This window comes from Oryctolagus cuniculus, chromosome 18 (assembly GCF_964237555.1).
Source record: "Oryctolagus cuniculus chromosome 18, mOryCun1.1, whole genome shotgun sequence".
NCBI classification, from domain to species: domain Eukaryota; kingdom Metazoa; phylum Chordata; class Mammalia; order Lagomorpha; family Leporidae; genus Oryctolagus; species Oryctolagus cuniculus.
In genome coordinates this window covers 54,284,767-54,297,884 of record NC_091449.1, presented here as the reverse complement: position 1 = coordinate 54,297,884, position 13,118 = coordinate 54,284,767, and the positions used below count along the sequence as shown (strand labels likewise).

General features: G+C 57.3%; 1 protein-coding gene across 5 annotated transcripts in view; it reads right to left on the bottom strand.

Annotated features, from left to right (window-relative positions):
• Positions 1–13,118, bottom strand: part of ZFHX3 (zinc finger homeobox 3) — a 281,912-nt gene that overhangs the window by 155,634 nt on the left and 113,160 nt on the right. For 3 of the 5 annotated variants that reach the window (XM_070062682.1, XM_070062681.1, XM_070062680.1), the window contains exons 2-3: positions 5,532–8,362; positions 1,135–1,631 (exon numbers count right to left, since the gene is read on the bottom strand). In XM_070062682.1, coding sequence (XP_069918783.1) covers positions 1,135–1,631; positions 5,532–8,316 — 3,282 coding nt within the window. In that variant the 5' untranslated portion in view covers positions 8,317–8,362. The remainder of the gene's footprint in view (positions 1–1,134; positions 1,632–5,531; positions 8,363–13,118) is intronic. The other 2 variants (XM_070062683.1, XM_070062684.1) reach the window with 1 other exon arrangement.

Here is a 13,118-nt window from a genome sequence, read left to right as displayed (position 1 = left end):
AGATTTATGGCGATTCATACCTGATGGTTCATACTAAAGCCATTATGGGATGATTAGAGAAAAAGGTGAGGCTTTAAGTCCAGCGAAAATCAATAGAAGCGTCTGGAGCAATTCTGCCGTGCGAGTGAAAGGACTATTTAGAGGATGCGCAGCACCTCCCGCTCTGCTGCTGTCTACAGAGTTCAGAGGAGGACTGGGGGGTGGGGGAGAGGAAAGGAAGAAGCAAAGGGAGCCGGCGTCTGGCCCAGCGGCTGAGACACCCACATCCAGATTCCAGCTTCCTGCTCATGTGGACCTCGGGAGGCAGCAGCGGTGGCTCAAGGAGCTGGGCTCCTGCCATCCACAGGAGGGTTCAGGATTGAGCTCCCTGCTTCCAGCTGCAGGCCCCAGCCCAGGACCACCACAGGCATCAGGGAGCCAAACAGCAGTGGGTTTTTTTTTTTCTCTATCTCTGCCTCCTGAATTACTTTAAAAAAAAAAAAAATGAAAAGGAAGACGAGGAGAGGATGAGGAGAGACTACAGGGAGAGGAGAACGGGTGAAGTCCAGAAAAAGGAAGACAACTAAGAAGACTCCCCTCCATCGCCCTGACCACCTCCCAGCCCACAGTGTCAACTGTCCAGCATGCTTATCGTCCACCACCCTTGAGAGAATGGAAGCTCTCGGAGGACAAGGCTGCCTTGTCTATTTCACGCACTGATGCAGTGCCTAATACACAGAAGTTGCTCAGTATACACCTGCTGGCTGCATGAATGAGTGACCGCAGGGGCACAAAGGAGAGAAGAAATAAGAAAATGAGGAGATGGAAGCAGAGAGCAGCAGGCATGATGGCCAGAGGGAGCTCCTGGGAGCGCAACGGTGTGCGCAAGCCTACTCGAAGGCAGGACAAAGCCAGCCGGCAAGACCCTCGAGGGACAGGAGGCCCACAGGCAGCATCAGCTGCTGGAAACGACACTGGCCCCCTGAGTTACCGGAAGAAGACAATCACCACACGTCTGCCTCACAAGGCAGAGGCCCCCTGCCCTCCCGATGCCATGTTACCTTCAGCAGCCAACCCGGCTGTGACAGGGACTGCCCCATCCCTCCCCGACATACCTCCCCTGTCTCCCAGGTGCCCCTGGTCGCCGAGCCTTACCTTGTACAACTTAAGGCTGGCCTCGTGCCTGGCGTTGACCGTGTGCAGCCGCAGTTTCTCCAAGCTGTTGGTGTAGTAGTCACAGGCGTTGCACTTGAGGTGCACCGGGTTGCCGATGGCCACGCACTTGAGCCTCCACTCGTTGGCTTTGCCGCCCTCCTTGATGTGGGCCACCAGCTGGTACTTCTGCACATGCTTGTCCGTCTTGCAGTGCAGCTGGAAGTTGGCCTTGAGCTGGGTGTTGTAGCGGCACAGCTTGCACTGGTAGGAGTCCCCCATCACAGCCTTCCACTCGTCCTCCGAGAGGCTGCGCTCCACGTTCATGTGCAGCCCCAGCATGTCCAGATTGTCCGTCGTGAACTTGTTGCAGACGGCACACTGGAAGAGCTTCAGCGACGGGTCGTTGGTCTGGATGAAGCTCTCGCCCAGGTTCATCAGCTCCTCCGACACCAGCTGCCCGCCCCCGAGCCGCATGTCTAGGGGGATCTCACCGCCCACTGCAGGGAAGCAGAGAGGAAGAGTCAGAGGCCAGGCTCCACCCAGCCCTCCGCCACCCTCAACCAGGGCCAAGGAGGAAAGGAGAACACCCTGCGAGTGGTCAGACGCTGCCAGTCGGGGGGGAAACAAGACAAGCCCACTTGATGAGTCTGCATTTTCCCTGCACATGTTCTGAGATGCACACAACGCTCTCTCTTCCATCTTTAGGAGAAGAACACCCGGAAAAAGCCAGAACTACAACCCTTTGACTATCTCGGCCCATCCCCCCTCCCATACCCATCATGTGCTGGATACAGGAGAACCTGACACACCAGACTCCCCCAGGCTGGCAATGACTTATGACTGTGATGTAAGATACCAAGCCTGTATGGGGAAGCCCCACTGGGCTCCAGATGTAGCGAAAGCACGTCACACATCAGCACTTTCTGCACTGGCTGCTCTGACAAGGCTGCCACTGGCCACGTGGCTCAACACACGTCAGCACCCGAGATGTGGCTAGTGCAACCAAGGAACTGAGTTTTTCATTTCAGTTACATTAAACTCAGTGGGCGGGCATTTGGCACTGTGGTTAAGACACTGCTTAGAACTCCTGGGTTTGAGTCTTGTCTTCGTTTCCAATCCAGCTTTCTGCTCATGTGAACCACAGCAGGCAGCAGGTGATAGCTCAAGTAGCTGGGTCCCTGCCACCTATGCAGAGGAAGCAGATTAAGTTCCAGGCTCCTAGCTTCAGCCCGGCCCAGCACTAGCTGCTTTAGATATTTGTGAAGTGAATCAGCATATGGAAGACTTCTCCCCCCCAACTCTCTCACACATAAATAAAATGAAAATAAACAAAAAACTATTTAAGCAACTTGAACGTGGACAGCCGTGAATGGCCAGGGACTGCGGCGCTGTCTGGCACAGCTCTGAACCCAAGACTTCCGGGATGACCTCTCTACTCCTTAACACGCCCCTTGGGTCCAGACGCTGTCTGTCACTGCCCCGTCCTCTTCCAAGCCTCCCTTTTCTGAGTCTTTGCAGTTGTAAATGCAGGTCATCCATAGGATGGATGCTGTCTGCCAGTCCCCGGCCAACACAGAGCTGCACCTTGGCTGTCAACCAAGGACTCTCCTCGCCCGTCCACCACATGCTGAGCCCACTGTCACAGACGCTCCAATGTTTTCTCCGCCGAAGGACAGAAAAGCAGTCACCAGGTTATACATTCAGTAAATGGAATGGGGGGGTCAGCTCACAGTCCTGGAAAAAGTGTCCCAGAAAGACCACCTGCCCCCTCTACCCCTGTGCTGTTCCAGTCCATAACTCCCCGGCGCGGACCAAGGAAAGGATCCGCTTTGCAGGCAATAAATTAATAGAGCAAGATCTTATTTCTATCACAAGCAAGGCTTGGAAAGAGCAGCCTTCGAAGCAAACAGCCACACAAAAAGCTGAGCACTGGCTTCTATTTTCTGCCTCTCCCCTCAGCTTACACAGGAGCTATTAGGTCTGCCTCCACCCCACCCCAGCCCCACATGATATTTAAACTTGACCTTTTACATGTGGTTGGGCTGAGGTTATTTTTTACGACTGATTAGAATCCAAATGAGCGGCTCATCAAAGAAAAGTTGTGATTTTTTTTTTTTAAGGGTTTTCTTACTTAGGCTCCCTGAGGCTCTGCAAGTGAAAGAGATGGGGCTGAGCTGGTGGCCTGTGCTGGGAGACTCTGGGCCCTGCTGGAAGGAGCCAGAACTATGATGGGGGAGGGAGGAGGGCCGCAGGGGGAGCTCCGTCCCTTCCGGGGGACGGGGACGAGGGCCAGGGAACACCCGCAGAAAACACCCACAGAACACTCGGCGCTCACTCAAAGCAGGAGCCACCCGAGGGAAGACGAAGAGCAAACACATATTTGTTTCTGATGCCAACTACCTGCAGCATCAGAGATCTTCCCCACTTTTTAATAAAACCTAACCTTCAGTACATCACGGCTGCTCTAAAAAGAAACTCAGCTGCCACCTGCTTCCAGCAAGCCTGACTGAAAATGAGACGTCCACACACCGAAGAGAGGAAGAAGTCCCCGTTTCTGATGAGATACAAGTGGGAGAGAGGCAGGCGAGTGCTGACCTGAGTCGCCGGGACCCCCTCTGAGAACTGTTCCTCCCAGGACCACACGCGGGGCTTGGAAATCTCAGAAGCCCACTCACAGACACGCGGTGTAGAGTCAAGCATTCCCCCGCTTCTCGGCTCCAGTCTCAGTGACATCATTTCAAGGTCAATGAGAAGGTCGCCCTTTGACACAGTGGGAACCCATCCATTTTCCGAGCCTTCGTTCCACCCACGTTTTGCTTGATTTACCCCCGTATCTGTCTCCAGACTAGAAAACTCCTGTTTCTACTGTCTTTAGAAAGAACAAGCCCCACAGTGCAGAGGCCCAACCCTTGGCACGCACGGTTCAGCCTGGAGACACACAAGATGACTTTCCCCTACGCATCCATGGTTAACCAGTCGGTGAAACACCTGCTCATGCAGGGCCAACAGGTGAACGCTTCAAAGTGGAGAACAAGACCCAAGTACCAAGGATCCAAATTTAAATGCACAGCAGAAAAAAAAAAATTGAAAGCTCTGAAATGCAATTTATCAGCAATAGGGCAGCACCGAAACACCACACACCTAAAGGCCAGGGCAGGTGGCGTGTGTCCCCCACCCCCACCTAAGCCCTCCCAGGACACAGGTACTTCCTCACACCCTGCAACGGGCAGTCGCCGCTGCTCCCAGGAGGGCTAGTCAGCAGGGTCAGGGAACGGAGACCCCAGAACGGGGGAAGCGGGACAGGAGCAGCACGGGTGCTCACGAGACCCACGGCTGGATTTTCTTACCAGGTGTCCACGACGCCTCCTACCTAAGGACTTGTCATTCTCAGTACGAGGGGACTTCCAAAAGCTCATGCAAACGGAGTACAAAAATATTTGAAATTCAGGCAGCACTTTTGCAATCACGAATGCTTTCCACAAACCTTCTGAAATTTCCTCATCTATGCTTGCTCCTCTTCTCCAAATATTAAGCCAACTGGAGAGGACAGGGGGTGGACACAGCCAAGTTGGCTTCACTAACGAGGGTGATTTTAACAGCAACCAGTGGAGGCTCCATGAGCCAGGATCCAGCTTCTAAGAAAACCTCGCTTTCTTTGATGGACAATTTTTCAGTTTATTCATTTTTCATCTATCATACCACTCAATATAATGTCCCCAGAGCAATTTAATTCCCAATTAAGTCCCAAGTATGCTAATCACCAACAACTCATCCACAACACAAGGAAGGAAAGAAAATGAACACGTCTCTTGCATCGAGAGCCTCGGAAACCCACGGGGAGCCTTGGGGAACCCGGTCTGGGCGGCCTCGGACTAGGCGCAGAACCAGTCGTGGTCGCAGATCTGTCCTATGGGGACGACCGTCCCTAGTTAAATTACTGAAAGAGCTGTCCTCTTCCCTTGTAGGGAGATGAGTATCCCACCTACAGTTTCCTGTTCCAATCAGGATTCAATGGGACCCAGAAGTCTGGAGTGATGATGGCGACTTTTCAAGAGACAGAGGAGGAGGAAAATGAGAACAGTAAGGAAGGTTGACCACAAGCCAACAACTGGATGACACACTCGAATCTCAACCCCAGCCCTCCACAGCCTCAGTTCCATCACATCTCTGTTGTGAAGGCATGAAATTGTCCACTGGTCCGCAGAGTTCCAGGGGTTCTCAGGGCGGGGTGACTTGATTTTAAGATACCCCAGTTTACACAGCAACTGAGGAAGACAAAAATCTACGCATCAAGAGAACCAGCTCAGCCCATTTGCCACACTCCCAGTCCAAACTCCTGCCATGCACACGCGCACACACACACACACGCACGTGCACACACGTGGAGACAGCCTCACCTAGAGCAGGCGTCATGGCGGCCATGGGCCCTGCGGGGTCCAGCTGGAATCCGCTCATCATGAACTGGGTGTCGGAGGCGGCGCTGTCCATCTTCAGGTTGGGCAGGTTCATGTTCTGGGCCAGGTAGTACTGGTAGAGCTCGGCCTCGGCGGGCGCGGGCAGGCTGCCGAGGCCCAGGTGCCGGTTGTGCTGGATCTGGGTCATGTTCTGCTGCAGCAACATCATGTTGTGCATGTGCTTCTCGCTGGTCATGTGGATGCGCAGGTTCCTGGCCACGTTGGTCTCGTAGTCGCACACCTCGCAGCGCCAGGTGGGCTTGGTTTTTGGTTTGGTGGGCGAGGGGGCCCCACAGGCGCCGCCGATGTTGGCCGCCGCGGCCGCTGCGGCCGCCGCAGCCGCCGCCGCCCCGGCCGAGTGGCTGAACACCTGCTCCCCACCTCCGTTCTGCAGGTTCTGCATGTTGTTGAGATGCTTGTCGGACTGCATATGAATACTGAGGTTGCCTTTGGTCGTTGTGGAGTAGTTACACACCTCGCAGCGGAAAGGCTTGTAACCACACGTGTAGCTCTCGCCTCGCGCCAGCCGGGGGTGGGGCTGCCCGCTCTTGCAGTAGACACAGGAGCCCCCCGGCTCCGGGTGCTTCTCCTTCATGTGTGCCTCCAGCGTCTGCTGGTACTTATAGTGCCAGTTGCACTTGGGGCACTTGAGTGTCTTACACGAGTTACGAGAATGCATCATGGTCATGTGGCCGCCCAGGGAGCGGGAGGAGCCCAGGACCGTGTCGCACTTGGGGCACTCCACACCGCTCCCCGAGGGGCACTCCCCGACCCCAAGCTCACAGAGGGAGCCAGCGTGCTGGTGCTGGGGGGCGAAGCCCCCGTCCTCGCCCTCCGTGCTTTCATTTGGTTCTGGTGCTGTGGCATTGTCTTTATTGGCACTTTCGTCGGCGAAGTCCAGCCTCCTGCCGCCCTCTGCCACGGTGGCCCTGACGCCCTCACTGTTAAAGCTTAAACGATTCCTCCTGTTCGCACCATCAAAGACAACAAAGGAAGAAGCGGAATTAGAACTAGTAGAAGCCGTGCTCCTCGACAGGGTCTGGAGCACGTTAGGCATTAGGGGGGAGTTAGAAATGCTTTGGTTTGAGAGAGCAAGGTCCTTTTGGCCGCTACCGCCCGCTGCGGCTCCAGACTCCTCGTGGGGCCTGTCCTCCAGGTCGTCGTCCAACTCACTCGGAAAGAGTCCTTTGCACCCCTCGTCGTCTTCCTCCTCCTCTTCCTCCTCCTCCTCCTCCTCCTCTTCCTCCTCCTCCTCCTCCGCCTCTTCCTCCTCCTCTTCCTCCTCTGCCTCCTCCTCAGCCGGCTCTGCCTTCTCGGAGAAGCAGTCGGCGTCGCCCGCGTCTTGCTTCTCCCCTTCGGCCGCCCCGCAGTCCTTGCCCTCTGAGGACCTGGCAGGGCTGGAAGCCAGAGGCCCCAGGGGGACTGAGGTAATGGGCGTCTTCAGGACTGAGCTGGTGAGCCCGCCAAGGTTCAAGAGGGTGCCGGGGGTCAAGAGCCCGGCCTGGGGCTGCTCGGGGCCCGAGGAGGCGGGGCCGGGGGGGCCGGCCTCCTCCCCTTCCATGCAGATGCCACTGAACTTGCCGTAGAAGCTGTGTCCGGGGCCCATGAGGTTGGCTGTGGAAACCAGGGGGTGCTGGAAGTTCTTGTTTTTTGGTTCCAGAAAGCTCACGAGAGGCTCCTTGTCCTTGCCGATGCCCTGGATGATGGCGGAGATGTTCTTATTGCTAAGAATTTTCCGCTCGTCATCGCTCAGGGTCATGCGGTGGTCGTGCACCGCGTGGGTCACGAAGGAGCGGACGTACCCGAAGGAGAGCTTGCACAGGAAGCACATCAGGATGGGCTTCCTCTTGCCGTAGAGCACGAAGCCGTCGAACTTGGACAGGTCCACATTGTTGGGGACATCTTTGGATACGCAGGAGCTCTTGGCAGAGCCGTCGCTGTTCAGGTAATCCTTGTTGCTTTTGTGTCGCACGTCGAAAACGCGGAAGCTGTGCAGGACGGGGCTGAGCCCCGCCAGGGCTGAGGTATTCGGGAAAGCCTGGTCTGGGCCGTCGAACCACTTCCCGAAGGATGAGGCTATGTGGAAGGTGTTGATGATCTGCGGGTAGCCGGGGGCGGCGCACGCCGACGACGACTCCCCCGGCGGGCCCGACGCCGCCGCCCCGGGCAGCGAGCCCAGGAAGAGCGAGGCGAGGGGCCCGCTGCTGCTGCCGCTGCTGCCGCTGCTGCCGCTGCCGCCCGCGCCGCCCCCCGCGCCGGCGCCCCCGCCCGGGGCCAGCTGGCTCAGGCTCTCCACTATGTAGGCGGAGCCGTCGGGCTGGTACACGATCTCCCCCGCCAGGTTCTCCACGTCGCTCTCCTCGTCGCCCTCCTCGCCGCCGGTGTCGCTGGCGCTCTCCTCCCGCAGGGGCGGCGCGGGGCGCGCGCCGGGGCAGTGGTGCTCCATGTAGGTCTGCAGGCTGGCGAAGGAGGCCGAGCACTCGCTGCAGCTCACCTCCTTGCTGGCGGGCTCGGCGGGCGGCGCGGCCGGGCCCGCGCCCTCCGCCAGGCGCTCAGGGAAGGGGGCCCTCAGGCCGTCCAGGGGCCCGTGGCTCTCGCCTGCGGGCTGCTCCATGCTACTGGGTTTGTCGGGGAGGTGGGCGCTGTTGAGTTCAGTCCATTGCTGGTGCGGAGGGATCCCGCACCCATTGTCCTTCCCCGAGACGACGGGCGAGTCACAGCCTTCCATGGTAAGGCCTGCGTGGAGCTTTCATTGCACCCAGTACGGATCGGACCTGAAGAGCGAAGGCGAGGGGGAGGAGGGAGAGAGGGGAAAGAGAGAGAGAGAGAAAGGAAAGAGGTTAGGAGGGCCGAGGCTTAGGTCCCGCACGCACGGAGCCCACTAGGAGGCTTCTGTCCACACCCACAACACGAAGACAGCGCACGCGGCACCGGGGCGGGCCCTGGACGCAGCCCGCAGAGGGCCAGAGAGCGGGCGAGGCGGCAGCCGGGTCCGGGTGCGGGTCAGGGCCTGGGCGAGCGGGAGTGGGAGCAGGCTTGTCGGGCTTCAGGCCAGCTTCGACGTCCGTCCTCGGCCAGCCCAGCTTCGAGCGGGTGATGGGCACAGAGTCCCAGCGGTCGAGGGTTGGGCTGCTTCCTGCGCGCGGCGAGGTCACAGCAATGGAGGCCCCAGCTGCACCTGGGGCCAGCTAAGGCGAATGTCCCGGAGGCTGACGGCACCCTCTGTGGTGGTCACCAGGGAGGCCCAGTACCCCCAGGAAAAGGGGCTGCAGAGTTGGGGACGCTGTCCGGACAGCCCTGGCTGAGTCCCTGTGCGGGCACAGGTCCCACCTTCCAAGCAGTAAAGCAGAGGGGCTGACTCTCAACGTGGGCCCGACGGCCACCCTGACCACTACCAAGTTCAAGACAAGACAGGTCTCCTGGCCCCCATGCCTTCTACCCCAGCCGGGAGGACCCTCTTGCCCCTGACCAAGCAGGCTACAGGCCAAACACAGAGGCGCAGGCGAGGAGATGGGTCTTTGCAGGGAGCGCCAACAGGACCCTCGCCCCCTGCCCATGCGCCTGGTGACAGTCCGCGATGGCAGCTCAGTTGGGGAACCCCGGTCCCACACCTGCCTCTGAGCCATCAATCGCTGCCCAAGCAACTGCCCTTCAGCCTGGCGCTTTTCCATGCTACTGAACGGAACACACCCTGGGAGGAACTGAACGTGGCCCCGGGGAGGGCAGCAGGTGACCACCGCAGCTCAGCGCCTGGCCAAGCCCCCGGCCCCTGCCGCCCCTCCTCTGCTCCTCCTCCCTCGGACTCCCCATCCCTTTCACACCTCGCTGACCCAAGGCCTCCCCGGGCTGGCTCTCTCCCCTCCCCCCACAACACAACCTCTGTCTTGTCTTTTTTCCCCCATATGTTGATTTTTGACTGCACAGTGAGCCAACAGCTCCCCCTCGGGAAAAGACTGGGAAGGCAGGATAACCCGGACTCTCAGGAGAAATAACTTCTTGGAAGGATGTGCCACAATTTTGTTAAACTCCATGTGCACAGACACCCACATCCCCACAGCTCAGGCTGCAAGCTCAGCGCACGTGACCACCAGTTCCCCTTGCAGAGATGAGGACACTAAAGAGGGCCTTCCTGCAAGGCTGAGAGAGGGGGATACAGGTGAGAATGCAGGGAGACGCTTCCTAAGGATGCTGCTGATTGGCTGGCTGACAAGTGATTGACAGCTCAGGCCTAAAAGGTTAGCAGGCCTGAAGGGGTGGGAGGGTTAACAGCCCGATTGTAAAATCAATGTCATAAATGCTTGGTAAGTTACAGGAACATGCGGGAAGGGGAGGCCACGATTGATAAAGGAGAACGGCTTTGATGCTGCACCAGGGACTTGTTTATCGACAGCGAAGCCAATCTCTTCTCCAGCCTGGGCTGGGCCAGAGAAACCTGCAAGCGTTTACCAATTAATTGGTGGGCTTTCCTCCTCCTCCTCCCCACAAACTGTCCGGCTAAGGAGCTGAACTCCTTAAAACTCACTCCCATGGATTTCAAATCCAAGGCAGGCCAGGGCACTGGGCCCACCTCTGAAAGACACAGGACCCCAAGTTGGGGGCTACTAGGGCTCACCCGTCCACGGGCGATGGCCTGTGAAGGTACAGGTGACAGGGACAGGCTTGTGGCACAGCAGGCCACAGCCATTGCTTGGGACACCTACCTCCCACATTAGAGTGTCTGGTTCCAGTTCCAGCTACTCTGCTTGCGAACCACCTGCTAGTGTGCCTGGGAAGCCACAGATGACGGCTCAAGTGTCTGGGTCCCTGCCACCCACATGGGAGACCTGGATGGCATTCCTGGCTCCTGGCCTCAGCCTAGCCCAGCCTGGCTGGTAGGCATCACTCTTTTTCTCCCTCAGAAGGTATCTCATTTTTTCTGTCTCTGTCTCTCCCTTTTCCTCTGTCACTCTTTCAATTAAAAAATAAACAGATACGGGTGGGGGGAACACAGGTGGGTGCCTGCACCAGGCTTCTTCTCGTCCATGTTGACCTGCTTTCAGGCTACTATGCCAAGTGTGGTTCACAGCCTACTAGCTGGTGCTCACTGAGAGCCTGCGGAAAACGCACACACTCAGCAGTCCCCACCCCATCGGAACCTGAATTTTCACACTATCCCTGGGGAGTGCTTTAAAGTGTGAGGCCTTCCCTGCCACCACATCTCCAACTCACCTGTGCATGCTACCTGGATTGCCAGACAACCAGGGGAGGCTGGACCTAAGGTTCCCGCTCACCTGTGCCCCTGGGGGTGCACAGATGGGGATAGAGGGGCGAGTGGCACAGAGGCAAATCTCTTCCACCTGTCCCATCCTGCAGCTCAAGGACTGGGGCATCCACCACTCTCCCACCCACCCAGCGGCGGCCATCACTCTCGTCACTCTCGCTCTGTTTATCAGCCAGTCAATAAGAAAAAGGTAGTTCTTACTTAAGGAGGCAGAAGTCAACTCGGCAGGTCGATCAGCACTCTGTCTGTAAACACGGTTTCCCGTAAAATCAATGATCTGCAGTTACAGAGGGCAGCCTGGGAACCGAACAGGTCCCTGCATTTCCACCAGCAGACCCGCCACCCAGTGTGCACGCCTGGCCTCGGGGCCCCCGGGCTCTGCGCCCCAGCCCAGTCCTTCACCCAATCCGGGGCCAGCCCTCATGCAAACTCGCACTTCCTCACCCCTTGCCACAGGCCACTTCTCTCCCACTGGTTACCCCTAAATCCTCTTCATGCACATCCAGGAGTACTGCACAAGATCCCACTACTGTGTGTGTGTTTCAAGGACTCCCTTAAGATTCTGTTCATTGAAAAGGCAGGGAGACAGAGACCTCCAAAGACAGAGAGGCAGACACAGAGCATGCTCCCGTCTGCTGATCCATTCCCTAAATGCCTGCCACCACCAGGGCTGGGCCAGGCCAAAGCTAAACGCTGGACAATGAATCCAGGTCTCCCATGTGGGTGGCAGGGACCCGAGAACTCGTGTCTTCACTGCTGCTCACCAAGGGAGTGCGTTAACAGGAAGTCAGAACTGAGGGTGAAGCTGGGACTCGAACCCAGACATTCTGATATGGGATGTGGGTAACTGAACAGGTAGGGAAAACACCTGCCCCTCAAGACTTATTCTTTCAAAATCATTTATTTATTTACTTGAAAGAGTTAGAGAGAGGGAGAGAGGTAGAGATTATCCATCCACTGGTTTATTCCGCAGGTGGCCACAAGCCAAGCAGGAGCCAGGAGCTTCATCTGGGTCTCCCACATGGATTGCAGGGGCCCAAGCACTTGGGCCATCTTCCGCTGCTTTTTCCAAGCCATTAGCAGGAAGCTGGATTCAAAGTGGAGCAGCCGGGACAAGAACCAGTGCCAGTATGGGATGCCGGCATCCCAGGCAGTGGCTGTACCAGCTACACCACAGTGCCGGCTCCCTCCTCAAGCAGATTTTCACATGCATCTTTCCAACAAGGCAGTTACAAAGAGGACGTAAGAGTGGCCTGGCTAGAATTTGTACACCTTCCCCGTCCCTACTCTGCTTAGCTGTTAAACTTGGAGAAAAGCAAAGTTCGAACACCTTCGTCAAGAACCCCTCAACCTCTGCACCTCCCAGCTTATTTATTTATTTATTTATTTATTTGACAGGCAGAGTGGACAGTGAGAGAGAGACAGAGAGAGAAAGGTCTTCCTTTGCCGTTGGTTCACCCTCCAATGGCCGCCGCTGCAGCCGGCGCACCGCGCTGATCCAATGGCAGGAGCCAGGATCCAGGTGCTTTTCCTGGTCTCCCATGGGGTGCAGGGCCCAAGCACCTGGGCCTTCCTCCACTGCACTCCCTGGCCATAGCAGAGAGCTGGCCTGGAAGAGGAGCAACCGGGACAGAATCCGGCACCCCAACCGGGACTAGAACCCGGTGTGCCGGCGCCGCAAGGTGGAGGATTAGCCTATTGAGCCACGGCGCCGGCTCACCTCCCAGCTTATAACTCCCCTCTGCAAAGTCCTACCTTTGCATGTATCAATTTTATATTTATTTGAAAGTTAGAATTACAGACAGTGAGAAGGAGAGACAGAGAGAAAGGTCTTCCATCTGCTGGTTCACTCCCCAAATGGCCACAACGGCCGGAGCTGCACTGATCCTAAGCCAAGAGGAACCAGGAACTTCCTCTGGGTCTCCCACACAGGTGTGGGGGCCCAAGGACCTGGGTTATCCCCCACTGCTTTCCCAGGCCATTGCAGAGAGCTAGATTGGAAGAGGAGCAGCCGGGACTAGAACCAGTGCCCATATGGGATGCCAGCACCGCAGGCAGAGGATTAACCTACTGCGCCACAGCGCCGGCCCCTGCATGTATCAATTTTACTCTGCAAACATTACAGTGCTCCAACCCCACCCCGTTGCCCTGTAGCTACCCATTCATCAGGCACTGTTCCCCCTCTTCAACTCCAAAGGCTCAGCCCCTTGCTATAAGGAGACAGGGCTGGGAGAGATGCAACAGTTACTGGGAAGCTGTGGGGAGCGGGT